We start from the raw sequence: 18,961 nt of genomic DNA, 5'->3' as shown, positions 1-18,961 counted from the left end.
AAAGAAAATGCAACAAGGAGTTTTCAGACTATTTTAATGGTGACTTAAACGGTACAACATCTTGAATGGGGAGGGGGGCTTTGTATCAAATGATAAATAACAATATGCAGTACAGTTTGGACATAGTGCTCGGACTAAGTGCCTGCAACAGCGGCTCTAGGACATCGCAGAACATTCTGGAAACACGACAGAGCCTACTTCTCACTCGCTTAATGGAGGGAGGGGGGGACGTGCTCAGTCCTCAGACTCCCCTGGGTTTCTGATGTCGTCGATCTTCAGGATCATCTTGACCACCTGCGTGGCCAGAGAGATCTGCTGCTTCTTGCCGCTCAGAGTCTCGACGACGTGCTGCTGCTTCATGTCTGGAAGAGGAGTGGAAACAGGCAACACTGAAATTACTGAATTACTTTCTTTAAACATAGGTGTCATCATGTGTAACAGTAAAGTGTAGTAATATACAATGTACAGGTGATTAAACTGGGTATAAAAAATATAAATTAGGGATGCACGATAATTATCGGGCCGATATCAGCAATTATGACGTCATCCCGATAAAATTATTGATAGCTCAGATATATTTCTTAGTTAAAAAAAAATTCGGTGGGTGGATTGGGATGAAGGGCGTTTGTTTTGACTGTAGGCTCCTCCCGTTTTGCCAGTACTGTGGTACGACTGATAGCGTGTGGTTTAGGAAGAGGGAGTTTCACAAATCCAGCGCTCCCTTCTCATGCCTGGCTGTGACGTAGTCACGTAACTTTCAGAAGCAGCGCGGATAGTAAACAAAGATGGTGTCAGTAGTGTGGGACTTTTTAAAAGTTTCAGAGGAAAACAGTTTGTTTGCTATTTGTAACAAATGCAATGCAGAAGTTCCACGAGGAGGGAAAAGGGCAACAAGCTATAACACATCCAACATAAGTCACCTGCAACATCACCACCGCTATAATGGTGTTAAAAGCCTACGACGACACGCGAATCTAGCCCCTTTCGTGACTGTGATGCAACCCTTGGTTGAATACGCAGTCACTTATTGCTCCGGAGTAGCCAGGTTAATTTGCACCACCAAGCACTGCTCAGAGATTTCTAAGCTGCATAATAATGTGGCAGTTGGTGTGGTGATCTCAAAACGGCTTAAGATCTTGAGGTAGAAAAATGCCGTTTTTGAGTACTTTATTAGAAATACAAAATGAAGAGGTGTTCCATAGACTCACAGGAATTGTGTAAAAGTGCCCAAATAGTGAAAGAAATAGTAAAATAGTTCCCCTTTAATGACAACGATCCTATAGATCAGGGGTCAGCAACCTTTTTGACATGGAGTGCCTGTTTGAAATATAGTTGTAACTAGTGTGCCTCAACAATATTCCATGCATCGTACATTTTTTTTCCTCATAATCAGGTCTTTTTAATGACAATTTTTACATTATTGTTATTGTTATTATTAACAATATTATTATGATGGTTGTATCAACCCTAAATCTGAGTTGGGGGGGGGATGCAATGCAGACAAACAGCTGCATACAGTGCGACCATTTCACTCACATTTGCCCATTCATTTTTGGACACATCACACACCATCGGTGTGTGTACTGTACGTGTGCTGTCATAGCTCCACCTACAGGCCTAATGGAGAACACCAGGATGTGAATGGAGAGTGAATGTGAGGTATATCGTGTAAATAAGTTTGATTGATCGCAAGACTACACTGTAAAAAATAAATAATAATAAGTTACCAGAAGTAAAAAATATTGAGTTCAGTTACTGTGCATTAAGGTTTTCAGTTTTCAATCCATAATAAGTTAACAGAAGAATAAGTACACAACCACATTATTTTAACCTAATAAAACTATGTTTATTGTCATTGTTTTAAGAACACAAGTTGACTTGGTAATACTCACATTTTGAGTAAAAAAATGGCTTTTAACATGTGCAATGTTCAATGAAATAGAAAAATAAATAATAAAATTTGTTGATTAATCCCACTGGTCACAATGGTGACCGTAATAATGTTTTTGTTATAAGGCTCTGCAAATGTTACTGAATGATGTAGCAATGTATTTCCAGCTAAATTGAAATAATAAACAAAGGGTCTCAATTAAATATGTGGTAGTAAAAATAACCTGTGGGAGGATTTCAACAAGATAAATGCGACAACAGTGCAAAATATTTCACTATAATATATAAAAAAAAAAAAAAAAAAAAATTATATATACCGTATACATATTTTTTTAATGCTGCCCCCTGTGCCTATGACAATGCCCCTGCGTGCCTATGCAGGCACGCGTGCCTAGGGTTGCCTACCCCTGCTATAGATACATTCCTGTAATAGCCAATTCAACAGGTGTAATCTGCTCAAATCCCTCCCCATGCAGGTCAGGTCCCTCTCCTTACCGTTGGTGTTGAGGTGCAGACAGTCGATGCCCAGGTAGGGGTTGTTCTCTGTGACCTGCTTGGCTCTGACCTCAGTCATGGTCTGGATGGGGTTCATGCCGCTGTTCTCGGCCAGGGCCATGGGGATCACCTCCAGGGCATCGGCGAACGCCCTCATGGCATACTGCTCCAGGGACGGGCACTAGGAACGAGAGGGACAGGGTCGTTTGAGGATCGGTTTCTGTGTGGTGCAAAGCACCTTAAAGAAATTAGTGGTAACCTCAGTCTTTCCCAGTTAGTTACTGAGCCCACCAGGCCAAACCTTTATTCTTGGTCTACCCTATTGATCTTATATATATATATATATATATATATATTTTTTTACACTTAAGCATAAGTGACCATTGCCCTACAGCCTGTGTAAGCACGAGACTGCTGAAAACAAGATCTCAGTTTTAAGGAGGAATTTTAAATTCCTTAATTACCACTTTTTGATGATCTTGTTTTATTTAATGAAATACTCCAATTGTATTGTTATCTGCACCTCTTCAACAGAAGCATATCCTACATTCCTTTGTTCAGGACACACCAGACATTCTGCTTTAATAATAGATTAACCGGAAAGTCTAAGTGTTTTCTGAATTTTCAGGGTTCATTACAGGACTGGGAGGTATAATGAATATTACCATCTACTAGGGCTGACCTTCGATTTTTTTGGGAATTCGAAGCCGAGAAGCTTAGATAAAAAAAATAAAAATAAATGTTGTGGGACTTGTACAGCACTTTGTTCAACTTTGTCAGTGCTGTAAAATTTAAAATTTTTTAAATCTTACACAAACAAAACACGTTGCTTTCATGAAATATTGTAAGCAGTCATTTGAGGCTTTATAAAAGCAGCACAATGAACACAAATCTGCCGAGTCCGACCTCATCTTAAATAACAGCATTGCTTGTTGTAATTAACAAAGAGAGGCAGAGATGATTTTGAAAAAAATATTGAATTTTATTTTCATATTCGAATCCCATGCCCATCGAATGAAGCTTCGAAGTATTTAAGACAGCCCTACTATCTACCATCATGGATCCATGAAACGGTATGGATTTTTACAATACAGGATATAAGTTGTGAAAAGAAAAAATACACTATTCTGTATATTTTTTAGTTAATCAAAAATATTGTCCTTTCAAAAGAAAAGACTACTTGGAATGAAATAGCATCATGACAACTGTAAGATTAAGACATGAAGGTGTGTCATATCACATTGCAATTTGTACTGGAAAACCAAATACAGTCATACTGTAGGGCTGGGTGATATGACCAAAATATCACATCACTAATCTATAAAATCTGATAATTCTTAGTTTTAACAGTATTCACTTTTCCAGTACAAATTGCAATGTGATAAGACACTATGCATTTATATTTTAACACAGCTGACAAAATAGTAAATTTTCTTAAACCTTTTTAATACTGCCACAAGGAAATAAATATACATCACGCCACCCCCCCCCCCCCCCCCCCCCCAATATGTAATACATCATAGACAACAATAACCATATGTTGGCAAGGATACCTCCCAGCACTACGTTATACTGCATTATAACAAGGCTATTGTGACAGTTCATTACCCTGTCTGCAGCCTCGTTGACAGCCAGGGAACAAGCGATCTCTGAGGCTCCTCCTCCATAGACCACACGGTTGTCTCTGACCAGGTTACGGATCACACACAGAGCATCATGGAGAGCACGTTTGGCCTCCTCAATGATCTGATGGACAGATAAAACACACGAGACAAATAATGTATACACTGATCCAATGGGGACAGATAAAAGACACATTAATTTACCTAATCGACACATTAAATTATTAAATATAATAATTATTACGTATATTCAATAAAAAAAATACACAATATTAAATATATAACGTCACGGTGACCAAATGCGTCCACATTTTTATAGGATTCTATCACATTTTCATAATAGCGAATATTACTTACCCTGCACCGTTTTCATTGAGGGTTCTTACAAATTAACGATGTTTTATTTGACCTATATATGCGGATAACATTTAAAATCTTAAATTGTACCATTTTGTTTCCCTTTAGACAAAAAACATTATGCTAATGATGCACTTTTGTTAAGATAATTAGTTTACCATTCGCGGTCACTGTACTGAGGTCGCATTAATTGTTTACCGCTGTTCAGATCGCGTCAAAGACCTGTGCTAAAGGTCTTGGGAAATGTATTGTTGTAGTTTAACATTTTCACATTTTAATTTTAAACCAATGCTGCCATCTACTGACAACAGAAAGTGATGTGTAGAGTCAACTTGAGGCACTTCCGTAAACACCGTCGCCCAAAAGACATTCTAGAAATTCCCACTTTTTACTGGGAATGGGGCGTGGCCGTATTTGGTCCCAGACAATAAGAGTGACTGCGATTGGTCTACGTTCGATATTAAATATATAAAAATACACATGGATCAAAGCCCGACTGGTCCTCACCATCTTGTTGCCTCCACGGATGAAGATGGTGACGGCCCTGGAGTTCTTGCACTCCTCGATGACCAGCATGCGGTCCTTTGTGGTGCCGAAGCAGATCTCCTTCACCACGCCGGCCACGCCCAGCTTCTCCGGGGTCAGCTCGGAGAACCGCGGCACGATGCGCCCACCGGTGGCGATGGCGATCAACTGCGGAGGAAAGACACTATGAACGTCAAGATGTTTGGACGCAGACGATGATGTCTAGTGATGGGAAGTTAACCCATAGGAATTGACAACCGAACGCCTTTCAACAGAGTGATCAATTTATCATTTGCTGATAATATAGTTTGGTTAAAGGGGAACTATGCCTAATTTCAGAATTCATACATAATTCAGTCCATTGTTATTCCTCTGGTCTAGAACAGTAAAGATATTAGTGACAATGAGCAATTCTCTCCCACATCCAAAAACGACAGTTAACTAAAACTCAAACTGGTGATGTCATCAAGTATAAAGTCTGAAGCTGCTCCATAGACGATGAATTGAAATGAAAGATGTTATAGACTACACTGACAGCACCCAGGGGAATATCAAAGTTCATAGGTACATTTTCCGTTTCAGAACTGAGGCCACTACTATAAAACGAAGCCCAATAGGATTTGTAACACATTTACAAACTTGTGACAGTAATGAATTTTTCATGTAGAAATCAATAAATATGGCCACCTTTCTGAAAGTGTCTCTGCAGGTTTCAACAAGTTACATATAATACCACCTAAGAGCAAAATTTAATAGCAATTTCAAAACCATACTAGCAAGAAAATAAAGCAAACACGTAGCGACACTGAACTGGCGGCTGCACTTTTAATTCGTGTGCGTTCCATACAAGCTCTCGCCAGACGCACCTTTTTAAGGCCTAAAATTGAGAATGAATTTAATACTTTTCTATACCCTGCAGATACCCTGACATTTTCAAACTTGTGATAATGCATTTCTTATGTACAAATCAATAAACAGGGCCACCTCTCTGACAGCCTCTCTCACCTCGATCTCAGGCCCTCCGACCCAGCGGACAGCAGGCAGCTCATTCTGGAGCAGCAGGTGGTTGGCCTCGTCGTCAAAGCCCCACTGGCAGATTGCCAGGTTGGCGCCGTTGTCTTTCACCTGAAATAAAGGCCACAACAGATCCAACTCACTTCCATGTGCTTAAGAGTTTTAACAAGATGCATCCGAAATTTCACATACCTGTAGATACTCTGTACATATCGCTTACCTACTCTTACTAGTTACGCTGCTGGCCAGTATGACTTACCAGTGTCTTTATACCTGCATCACTGTACATATTAATACTACAACTCCGTACATGCATAAGATATTCCTTTATTGATGCCCTTGGGGACATTCAGGGAACTATTATAGTGATTAGCATCATTACTCTGTAGTAGTAATACTTTTGTGTAATCACCTGTCACTACATTGTATATTACTATTGCACTTTACTGTTACATTTGCACTGTGATTGGATGCCAAACTTCTTTTCGTTGTACTGTATAATGATGATACATTTTAATCTGTCTGAGACACTGTGTATATAGCAGGGATGACACTTCATAAAAGCCCCAAGGGAAGGAAATAGTCAAGGGCAGCAGGAGGTACATTAAAAGAGGGCAGCAACATGGTCGAAATGGACAACATATGAGCAGTTAGATGATTAAAGACTGCCATGGCACAATCAAAACAGACCCGACATACCAAGAGCAAATACAGGAGGAAAAACAAAAAGTTAGAAAAAAGAAAAAAAAGAGGGCAGCAACGCCACAAAAAGAACATAGGCTACATCTAATTTAGTAGAACCTTGGGTGACATAGGTGTCAGGGTTATCGACTAGAAATGAGAAGTCTTAAAGCGATATTTCTGAAACATTAGAACACAGAGGGCCATTCACAAACCTTTTTCAGTTTGTAAAAACATCGCCCCAGAATCGATAATGTCACTTTGACTAAGTGAATTCTGAAATCCAGACATCGAACGTGCTCGCTTAAGGCTCCACTAGATGAGATTTGTGTTGTTTTGCAACACTGCCTTCCATTAAAGAATTAAACAACCTACAGGTGATAGATTGATTGTCACATTTATGCAGTGACGATATGAATGTCCCAGGAGAAGAATCAATAAAATGAACCATATACCGTAATTCCTCTAATAGTAACCGGGTCTCAAATACAAGCCGGGTCTCTATTAATGGCCGGGTGCGCTCTTGAGCTAAGCAATTATAAGCCGGCCTCCTAATACAAGCCGGGTTACTAATATACTGAGCTGCATACTGAGCTAGTTACTTGATTTCACTTTGAAAACGTTGAAATGACCAGTGACTACCTGTAATTGCACTGTTTACTATTTCATACAGTACTTGGTTTCAATAAATGAACCCAGTACATTTTACTGGGTTCAAACCGACACAAAATGTTGATTTATTCATTATGATCGGTTTGAAAATTTTAAATATAGGCCTCCCTCTAATACAAGCCTGGTACCCGCTACAGTTGAAACAAATACAAGCCGGGGTTACCATTAGAGGAATTACGGTAACTCAGTCTTGAACTATGAAAGAAAACGCATAACCATCTTTAGATGATAAAAGTTTGAGAACATTGTCCCTGTGAAAACTTAAAAACAGAGTTATACGGTTCTTGGTCTGAGGTACTCTGAGGATACTTCAGCTGTGGCGTGAAGTTGATCTCATAATGCCAATGTACCTTTTTGTTTCCCATTATTTGATAACAATACAAAACATGAATATAACAGCACAGTACAAACAAAAAAAAGTGTATATATATACACACGTATATTAGAGGTGTAACGGGGTACACAGAAGCCATGGTTCGGTACGTACCTCAGTTTTGAGGTCAAAGTTCAGTAAGAGTTATATAATTATTATTAAATATAATTATCTTTTATTAAGTTATACTTAGTTCCACCTAGGCCTGCCGTGGTAGTCAGTGATACCGGTGCCATTCTCTGTTCAGGCATCCACTGAGTAAATTAATTGCCTACCGCCCCCACCTGTGCACGCTTTTTAGGTTTCACTTCTGGAGTAGATTTAACTTCACGTGAAGCAGAAAAAGAAGACTCTAGAGAAGAGATGACAACAATGGCAGAGGATTTAAACACAGCAGCAGCTCGACTGGAGGAGCTCAGCCAAAGTATGTTGTGCGTTTTTCTTCTCTCGGATTAGCTGTGAGCGAAAGTCGTGGGAGAAAGTTGGTGTGAGGGTGTGTGTTATTTGGCGAACAAGAAAGATACATTTTCAGTAATGACCCAGCTGTGTTAAACATATTTTTGGGAATGGGTGAATTTGGAGTTTTGAATAAAATTCTTACGCAAAAAAATAAAGTTTTGCATGCGTGTTCCGTTAGTGGGTACTGTTGCATTCGTTCGGTACAAAGCGGGTACTGAACCAAATGTAAAGTACTGAAACGGTTCGGTAGGGATAGGTGTACCATTACACCCCTAATATATACACACACACACGATATATATATTATTTATATAGACAAGGCTGATATACTAACCTGCTTGATCATCTCCAGGAACTTCTCCTTCTCATACTTCTGCAGTGCTTTGTAGTCCTCCACGGAGGTAATGTCCAGCTTGTGCTTGGTCTTGGGCTTTGGGGGCTCAAACGGGCAGGTGAGGATGGCGATCTTACAGTCTTTCAAAAGCTGGGGGGCGAGAAAGGGGTTATTTATTTACGTGATTTCTTTTTTTATCTATACCAAATAAATAAGTTGTGGCACTCTTGCCATCGTTTCATATGGATCTCGGATTGGGCCTTTAACTTAAAAAAGACCCTGTCCGGCTGCATTCCTGTTTCAACAAGAGAATAAAGCTACAGTGCATAACTTTGAGGAAGTTTCTGCGTCCATAAAACATTTCTTTGAGCATATGTCATCATTTATAGCATTATCCAATTCCTCCTGTGGATTATTTAAGTACCTACCTAGTACAGTACATGCATAAAGACCTAGCTTTCTTCTTTTGGCAAACTATTATGTGAAACGACATGACGACAGAGCCTTGTACTGTGCAGTTTGATGCAAAGTAATTGCATCTAATGAAACACCATGATTCTGGTTAGTTAATCTTCACTCAAGATAGTTACAAATCTAGAATGTTGTTCCTCATCTTCCGTGGACGGTCAGTTGCCCTAGTTAAATGTATTGACAGTCATTTATTTCTGGGGGGGGGGTCCAACAGAGAAAATACAACCGCCAGCGCTAGAATAAAGTAGAGGTGTTCCGATACCAGTATCGGAAATGCCGCAGATATCGGTATCGGCGAGTACCCTCTAATTCTGCGCTCCGATACCATATGACGTAATTTATCAACAACACTGCGGTCTGCTGAGTGAGCATTATAAAACAAACGTGTTTTTAACCGACCGTGAATTAAAGTGTCAATGCCATTTTAACAGCAGATACTTTCTTAAAATGCCATCATCCCGACAGAGCGCTGTTGACGGGGAGCTCTGAAGGGTTCGCTTGGTGGCGTTATTAGCATTGAACAGCTAACCAAAAGCTAGCGTTAAAGTTTTAGCTTTAACGTTACCTTGGCTAAAGTTGGGGCTATTCATAATCCAGCAATAATGGCTGCAGACCTGCAAGCAAAGTACAGCAAGTTGGCAAAGGAGTATTCCAAGTTAAATCACATTTCCACCAGTAACGTTAGTCTTTCCATCTACCGGTAGCTCATGCTAGCTAACCTAGCTCACGTTAACGTCGTCACTGATCGACCACCTCGCGTACACAATTAATGACATGTTGCGGACAGCCATATCAGTGACAATGTTTAGCTTTTAGTGCCAAATGATAAGAGTCTGAGGCGGAGTCGCAAAAGAGAATGTTGAATATTTATTGTGCAAAAATCCCAACAGAGCCTCTGCTACTTAAACGGAGCCTTGTGGAAGCAAGTACAGCAACGAATAATGTCCGTGTGGAACTAATGTGCCAACAACCTTTCCGTGGGTGAACTCATTGAGATAGTTTTCAATTACTGATACTAATACTAATCTATACAATCACCTGTTGAATAAATACCATTACTTTATAGTTATTACTAAAAAACAGTAGCGGTATAAAAATAAATAAAAAAAGTTTTATAATATATATATATTTTTTTAATGTATGCACTGGTATCGGATCAGTATCGGCCGATACCCAAAGCTTAGGTATCGGAATCGGATCGGGAAGGAAAAATGGTATCGGAACATCTCTAGAATAAAGGTCTTCTTCGTTGGCGTTTGTACCTTAGGCATCTGTGGGTGGCTGAACTCCTTGTCCACAATGACTCCCTTGATGAGCTGCGTGTCCTCCAGCTTGCCTCCAACCTTGCCCTCCATCTTGATCAGCTCAAAGTCCACATCCTTCCTGGACATGTCGGCCACGGTGAGGATGGCGTTCACCGCGATCTCGGCCATCTGTCTGTGGCAGCGGTTGATCCTGAAAGGCAAAGGGAAGGAAGGGTCAAGAATGATGACACGACACCAGACTGTGACCATGACTAGTAGCCTAGCCACCAGTCAAATGCCAGTACAGGTATCTTAACATCTACTCCAGAGAAGGACAAGAAGATAGATACCAATTTCCTCTCTGCATGTTCAGTAGATTAGAAAACTATCCGAGTGCAAGCTAGCTTAGCACAAATGAATGGAAGTGGATACGGACCAGCTAGCATAGCTGTTGGGACAGTTTTAGCTAGGCTAGTGGTCCATATCTGCTTACATTCATTTGTGCTAAGCTAGGCTAGCAGCCGGATTGCTTTCTACTGAACGCAGAGGAAATTGGTATCCATCTTCTTGTCCGACACTGGAGAAGACGCAAAGCGCATTTACAATGTCGGTGTGTGTGTGTGTTTTTTTTTTTTTTTATACTTCATTTTTTAGCGTTTATCGCTTTTCTGGTCAAGCATGACCGACAGATGTATGGTGAAACGGGAGAGCAGGGGAAGACATTCGGCAAATGACGGCGAGTCCGGGAATCGAACTCGGAGTCAACCAGGTCCGCGACGCAGCGCGGTACATGGTGTGCTACTGGAGCACCCTTCGGTGTGTTCCTTTAACCTCTTCCACCCGTGCGGTCCATCGGCGGACCGCAAAGACATCACGTCATAAATCAATCTGTCTAGACTCACTGTATGACATAATGTTGCATCTTTTTCTCCAAAAGTATCCAAGAGTAAACAACATCCTAACCATGTCACAACAGCAGTCAGTGTATATTTTCAGCAATACGTTTGTTTACCAATAGGTTAGTTAGTGAGATTCGTTTTTAAAACGTGATCATATTTTCAGAGATCCGCCATTTTGAATTAGCGCAGTCGCCAAATGATGATGATTTGTAGTCATGAGCACAGGGCATCCAGAGTTCTCAATGAGCGTTGGAATTAAAAAAAAAGTGCCCAGCGATTTTATTTCTCGGGATACTCTATCACAAAACTGAACGTTAGGCGGCTGAGTGGCGCAGTGGGCAAGGCGCTCGCCACTAACGCAGGATATGCTGGTATCGAGCCCAGCTCGCTGCGTTGCTACCGGCTTGGCCGGTCGTCATACTAACACAATTGGCAGTGTTAGAGGGTGGGAAAGCCGGTGGGTGGGGATTGGACGTTGTGGACAGACTCCTACAGGTCGGTTGATGCACCTGTACAGCAGAATCAGGAAGTATCGGGGGCAGCGTGAGCCTCCCACGCGTTACTCCTCGCCACTGAGAGATTGCACTGTTCAGGTGAAAAGATGAGACAGCTGCCTCCTCGTGTACCGGAGGGGACACGTGATGCAAGGCTTGGTCCTCACTGCAGCCGACCAGTGGGAGGCATAGTCTAGCAACGTTCGAGACAGGGGAGGGGAGAATTGACGAGGCAAAATTGGGATGGGAAAAACAGAAAAATGAGAATGGATAAAAAAAAAAAAAAAAACGGTTATTGGCATAGATTCTACCTTCTGTGAACATTTAGCAACCATAGGTTGGATGAAAAACATCACGAAATATAGGTCTTGCACGGGATGTTTGTGCAGTAGTTTTTCTTCCAACATGGCTGCCTGTAACCATTCATAACCATATCAGTGCAGTGGTAGAAGTTATTAGTTACAGTAACCTGTTGTACAGTTTTATATGTCTGCACTTTATGTGCTCATTTTATGCCCGTCTTTTTTCTGTTGTGAAGCACTTTGAGCTGCAGTTTCTGTATGAAAGGTGCTATACAAATAAAGTGTATTATTATTATTATGTGTACAAATACGATCCAAAATGGCGGAGCCATATCCATTCTAAGAATCGAACTGTACACAGTAGATTTCATTCTCGATGCACGGCATTGCACGCCTGGTGATACTAAATCCTAATTGAACTCTGCCATTTGAAAAAGGAGATTTTGGCCGATCCATAGATGTGAGAGTTGGCTATAATAAGGTCATTTATAGGCCTCATATTCTATAATATTTCAAATTGCATGGGTCCGGATGGCAGAATTCAGTACTGTATCTACAAAACCTTCCGTTTAATCATCTTCCCTTTATTAATTTCCTTCGATTTTTTACAGGTACTGAACGAGCGCAGTGGCAGTTTTGCATGTCTGGTAATTTTTAGCATGGTGTTATGTCAAAGAATTCATATTCTGCTTTGTTTCAGCATTTTCTTTAACACTTTAATCGCCGGAGACGCCGAAACTCGTCTTTCCCCGCCATGCTCATTCTGCCGAAGACGCCGTAACACGTCTTTGATATCAATATTTCAAAAATCTGTGATCGAAATCATATTTCTCCCCCGGGGACCCGAGATACTGCTGAGCTCCACTCAACTCTCTAACGGTTCAAGAGCGCCATCTGGTGGCCGATCGCCCAGGGGAGAAACAGGATGTAGAAGCTGGTGCTCATTTCAATTCGGTCCGATCACTCGCTATAGGTCCCGGGACTCGAGCTCGACACAAGACATAGCGATCCGTTGATTTGGACGTATATACTATTATACAACCTGGAAATGGATCGGGTATTTCTCCATCCCATAATAGAAAAAAAATTCTGTTCCACGCTCATCTGCCAACGGCGCGAGGAAGCTACGGTGAGTTTCAGCATTATTTTCTAATGTCCTCTATACTAACTGCTCTAATGATCATATCACCCACACTAGATGAATGATATAACGTTGCCCACGGAATTATAAACGACCCCCCCGCCCATCCGGTCAACATCAGATCATACGTAGTAACTTCTAGAACTATGTGCAGTTGAAATTTTTTATCTGGCACCGATCGCTATCAAACTGTATTTGATCATCAATATAATGCATTTAGGGCTATAAATCAAGTTCTGGAGAAAGCTGCCGAAAACGATAAAAACATAATTATACTTTAGACAGTATTTTAGTATGAATATGTGAATGAAAAAGTATAACGTTACTACACCCTGAACAATAGATATAAGACATTGAATGGGCCATAATAATGGCAATTTAGCAATACAATTTAAAAAGTTATAGCCCTGCAAAGAAGGGGAACTTCTCCATAGACAAATAGAGCTGGCTAGGGATGGTAAATTATGAATTTAACCATGGCGATCAAAGTGTTAATTCAGCCCTACTTTATCAAATTACAAAAACGTGCAAAACGTTGCTACCAACGTTTGGGGGGGGGGTCCCCTCTCCTCTACTGGACCTGGCCCAATTGATTCAAGGGACCCGTGTCGCTGGGGGCCCGGCTCGACGCGCATCGGCCTGGGATATGGGGGCTCCTATGGGCTTAACTCAGGGGGGGATGCCGGGGAGGGGGACCATCGTTTCCGCGGTTTGGCCCGGGAGGGGGTCTTGGATGTTGTGGGGTCATCGGGCGTGGTGCTTGGTGGCATGGGAGGTAGCGGGCTTGGCTCGGTGGGGGGGAGAGTACCACCCCTCGCCCCTCTACTGGGCCTGGCCCAAACAAATTCAAGGTAACCGTGTCGCCGAGTGCTCTGCCCCACGTGGGACGGCCCTGGGATGTGGGGGAGCCCCGTTTCTGGGGGTGGATGGCGGGAAGGGGGGGGGGGGTCCCTCTCATCGGGGTCTGGGAGGCTGAGAGCGGCCGAATTCACAAATTATATTCGTGTAAACTATTCAATTTTTATAATCGAAATGACTAGGTATTAGAATATTTGACTCACACTTTGGACCCCAGCGTCGTCATGGCCGTCTGGATGAGGGGCTCTATGTTGTTGGGGTCGAAGGGGTAGGTCTCTGCCATCTTGTCCAGCCGGTCGATGGCGATGCGCGCAGCCTGGTCGTAACCGTCAGCGATACGGATGGGGTGGACGCCCCTGTCCAGCAGCTGCTCAGCCTGCTCCAGAAGAGCACCGGCCAGCACTGGGGAGGAAGGGAGAGGACGGAGGAGACACGATCACAATGGGGACAAACCATATAGGGCAGGGATCGGCAATAGGCGGCCCGCGGGTCGAAATGGGCCCGCCAGCAATAATTTCTGGCCCGTCAGGTTATTTTGAGAATATGATGTTTATTTTACGCGCAGGAAATATTCACTCGTGACGTCAGAGTGTCTTTTGAAGCTGTATCCATCTATTCATCATATCTATGGCTGTCACTATAGCCAATTGAAATGCTAGAAATAGTCACATGGACTGGGAGAACAAATGGAATTTCACTTTCACTTCCGCGTTTGGGATGCCGGCGAGCGAACGTTTGCAAAAACAAAACAAACGTCTTTGAATAACTTCTTTGCAATGCAACGGGGAAATATGATGAGGAGCCTACGACATATAAAGCTTATTTTAATAAACAGGAGTCATTCTTAAAATACGGGTTTATAGCAACAGGTAACTCTTGCAATAAGCAAACGGTGACTCTCGCTTGTTGACATGGCAACACGAGCAAGCAACTGTGTTCAAGTTGGGTGGGCATTCAACGCGAGTGGACATTTAACATGTTATTAATATGGATTTTGGAGGACCGAAGCAGAAACAATATCAAGTCCAGGGCAGGGCTGCCTGCATTATGCCGGTGAGTGTTGTGTTTTAATAATAATAATAATACATTCGATGTATAATACACCCGCCGTGGTGCTTAAAATCAAATGCACCCTACTGATCTCGATTTATAATGCGAGCACCTGCATTAAAATCAAATGACTGATCTGTTCATGTGTAATGCACTGTGTGAGAGGCACTTTATAATAGAAAAAAGACAGTGCAAACATGTATGTCGTTTTTTTAAGTTAAAAAATTTTCACTTATCATTGGCCCGCCACACAATGGCTTGGGGAAAATTTGGCCCGTGGGCAAACCTAACCCCTGATATAGGGAATACAGACTGCTAACTCATACAACTCTGCATGATAGCATGTACAATAATGCTGTATATACCGTATATTTATTCTTGCTATATATATATATTAGTGGTCAGGCGATTAAAAAAAATTAATCTAATTAATTACAGGATTTGTAATTAATTAATCTAATTAATCACATTACCATTTTATGCCTCATATTCTATAATCATATTTCAAATTGCATGTGTCCGGATGGCAGAATTCAGCACTGTATCTACAAAACCTTCTGTTTAATCATCTTCCATCTATTAATTTGCTTAGATTTTTCAGGTCTGGTCAATTTGAGCATGGTGTTATTCACAGTCAAAGATAAAAAAAAATTTATTGATATTCTCATTTGGTTCATTACAATTTACACAAAATAAAATGTCATCAATGCAGATTGATTGATTGAATGAAAATGTTATTAACAGATTGCAGAATGGGTACAATACAGTACGGCTCAATACACACAATTGTTAAGGGAATGCAGACCAGAGAAAGACTTTCGTCTTGTTTACATCAGGGTCCCCCATTTTCAATTCATAATGAATTGTAAGTAAGGGTGCAACTTGCACCGTGCAATCCATTCTTTGTGGATCTAGCCCACAGTATTTCTGACACTGGGAATACATTCCCTGAGATTCATAGATGTCCCTAGAATCAGATACCAAGAACATGCAAATGGACCATATTAAAAAAAAATCTGTAAATGTGTATTCTACATGCTTATGGAATGAATGAGATACAAAAAAAAATTGTAATTAATTTTCATAACGTGATTATTTGCTGTGTAATTAATTAATCTAATTAACGCGATAAACTGACAGCCCTAATATATATATATATGTATATACCTGCATACAATCCTTTTTACAGATCTGTAGGTACTATATCTATACATATCCCTTGCTAGTTATGCTGCTGGCCAGTATGATTTATTACCAGTGTCTTTATACCTGTATCACTGTACATATTAATACTACAACTCTGTACAAACATCTGATAGCACCATTACTCTGTAGTAGGGCTGACCACTATTAGTCGACTAATCGGTCGAAAGGGGCCGTAGTCGACTAACCAACCTCTTAGTCGAAAGTAAAAATATATATATCATTTTTTTTATCATGCTTTCCAAAAGAAAAGAGGCCTAGAAGCGTGGCTAACGCTAATGGCACGCATACCAGAGGCTAACTGCCTACGAAAACAGGCACTGAAAGGATTTCACCCATCTAATGAACACACTAGACTAGACAAATATCAAGATGTATCCATCAGTGGACCAATTGCATGCTTTTGCAGAGGACAAGAAGCCTTCAGTCGACTCCTTCAGACATTAAGCACCCCCCACAGCCCAAATGGAATGATAAAAAAAAAACGAAGAAATTAAAATATACTTTATTTTTTTTAGTCAACCAATAGTCGAATACCGGCAAATTTTGGCCAATCATAGTCGACCATCCAAATCCTTAGTCGGGGACAGCCCTACTCGGTAGTACTCATTTATATACTCAGGGATGTCACTAACGATTATTTTGTTATCGATTAATTTATTGGACCCGTTGCTCGCAGAGTTTACATAGAAACAGCACGACTCGCAAGAGGAGTTGTCACAGGCTGTAGAACACAGGGCTGAAGAGCTCGATGGTATCGGGCTCAGCCCCTCCCTTCCAGATAGAGTGAAACATGGGATGTTATCAAATGAGTGAAACACGCACTGTCGAGTCCTGGCTCTAGGCGGAATTACGAATAGTGGTTTAAAGATAAGTTATTTATATGGGATCAAACGGCTGTAAAATACTTCCTGGACGTTCACCTGGATAACGTCAACATTCGCTTTGAGGATTATTTGTCGGCGTTTCAGACCAAAATGGAGCAAATCATTACGTAAGTCGAACACTGAATGTATACTAAATGTGCAAACGGATTGAAACTTTGAATATTTCTCGTATGGTTAATGTAATGCAGCTTGAGAGGTTGGCTCAGGATCGGGATGCTTGGAGAACCCTTGTCGACAGCCTATGCCTATGATTTATTGCTAATCGCTAAAGGCCTAGCGATGACCAATGATTCTCAATTTAGAGAACGCCAATTATTGGTCTCACACCTTAGAGTGAGTGATGGAGAATATCATATTTCAGCAGATCTTGAGGCACCATCTTCCTTCCTCTTACCAACAACTCCTGTGGTTCCATCACCGATCTCGTCATCCTGGGACTTGGCCAGCTCCACCATGAGCTTGGCGACCTGGTGGTCAACATCCATCATGCTGAGGATGGTGGCTCCGTCGTTGGTGATGGTCACCTCGCCATCCCGGTCAACCATCATCTTGTCCAGGCCTAGGGGCGGGAGATGGTGAAAGTGAAAACTAGAAAAACACACATGTCTGGCCTAGGTGTCCTATTGGGTGTTGGAAAAAAAGAACCTGCACAGCAATAAGTTAAGGTAAGATATTCCTTTATTGAGCCCCTTGGGGAAATGTGGGCATCGTAGCAGCACAGGGGAGGGAAGGTTCCCATGAGTTTCCATAATTGAAGTTAGCTGCCAATGCCATGTCAGTTAATTTTTGAATGGCCAGTCATGTGAGTGCGCGTAGCTCCATTTGAGGAAAAAATTGTCAGAATTATAAACATTGCACTTTACAAATTACGTCACTGACGTCTCGCCAGTGGCGCAGTTAAGGCATTGCATCGACACAGCCAACGAAGTCATTTTGAAGTATTCACACTCAGACTGGGAAATGGATGCAGATTTTTCTAGGAGTAGCACATTAACTAATTAAAATGGGGGACTGACAGACTGGACCAACGGAACGTGTCACGACAGGGTGGTACTCACCATTCGGTCCGAGGGACGTTCTCAGCGTCGAGGCAACTGCCTTGCCGGCCATAATGTGAGACTGCAAAACAAATATAATAGAGATCAGTCGGGCAATAACGTAGTAGGTAGCATGGTCCCACTGCTAATAAGCACCGGTACTAGACATTTGACAAACCTAACTGAACGAGTTGCAAAACAACAACTTGTTTCAACAATAGTAAGCTGTAACCGGCTAAAGTTACGCCCATGACGAGGCAGCATCATGTGCAGCATCTCAGCAGCTACAGGAAGCACATGGGGCGTCACGTTAGCATGCGGTGGCTAATCCTCTAGCTAATCTTACTGTCATATTGATGGAAGTCAGGCAACGTTGACCAGCTATGCATTTGTTTATATATATATATATATATGCGAAAACAACAACCCATGAGTTAGTGGTAGTCGTATTGTCAACCGATAATAGCACAAATAAGCTAGCGGCGGGCCACACTACTTCCTAGCCAGCTTAGCCCATTGTACCTTCAGCGCATCGAGGCCCGATAACCGAGTCTTCTTATCCTGGTCCTTTATGATGATGAACGGTCGTCCATACTCGTCGAAGGCTAGAGTACCTAAACTCGACATGTTGACTTGAGGATGGGGGGACACTCAAGACAGTGTCTTCAGACCCAATTGTGCCGCCGTGTAACGGGTTCAAGGAGCCGGAGTTGTGGCTGCAGTCTGGAGCCGCTCGGGTCTGCGGCGTTTTCTGGAAGGCTCTCTCTAGGCGGGGTGGGCGAGACCAAGTGCTGTTGAGTGACTGCCGATCTATAAAGTTATTATAAAGACACACCTTTTTACCACTACAACTTAAAATATATCACGTCGTTGTTTTTAAGTGTTGTTAATTATTTGTTTGATCAAATCAAGAATGTCGGCTTATTTGATTAAAGAATTGCAAGTCATCCCCA

The 18,961-nt window shown here is 41.7% G+C and overlaps 1 protein-coding gene across 1 annotated transcript; it reads right to left on the bottom strand.

Moving 5' to 3' along the window:
* Window positions 1-17: 17 nt before the first annotated feature.
* On the bottom strand, window positions 18-18,759 carry cct5 (chaperonin containing TCP1, subunit 5 (epsilon)). Its single transcript, XM_084325725.1, has 11 exons — window positions 18,531-18,759; window positions 18,030-18,090; window positions 17,366-17,530; window positions 14,035-14,233; window positions 10,156-10,348; window positions 8,423-8,572; window positions 5,895-6,014; window positions 4,872-5,057; window positions 3,994-4,131; window positions 2,386-2,566; window positions 18-362 (listed from the first exon to the last, which is right to left on the bottom strand). The coding sequence occupies exons 1-11, from the start codon at window positions 18,633-18,635 to the stop codon at window positions 235-237; spliced, it is 1,626 nt and encodes a 541-aa protein (XP_084181851.1). The 5' UTR covers window positions 18,636-18,759; the 3' UTR covers window positions 18-234.
* Between the last annotated feature and the right edge of the window lie 202 nt (window positions 18,760-18,961).

The sequence above is a fragment of the Notolepis coatsorum genome (assembly GCF_963971535.1).
Source record: "Notolepis coatsorum genome assembly, chromosome: 12".
In the NCBI taxonomy this organism is placed as follows: Eukaryota; Metazoa; Chordata; class Actinopteri; order Aulopiformes; family Paralepididae; genus Notolepis; species Notolepis coatsorum.
This window is presented reverse-complemented; position numbering and strand designations above follow the sequence as displayed.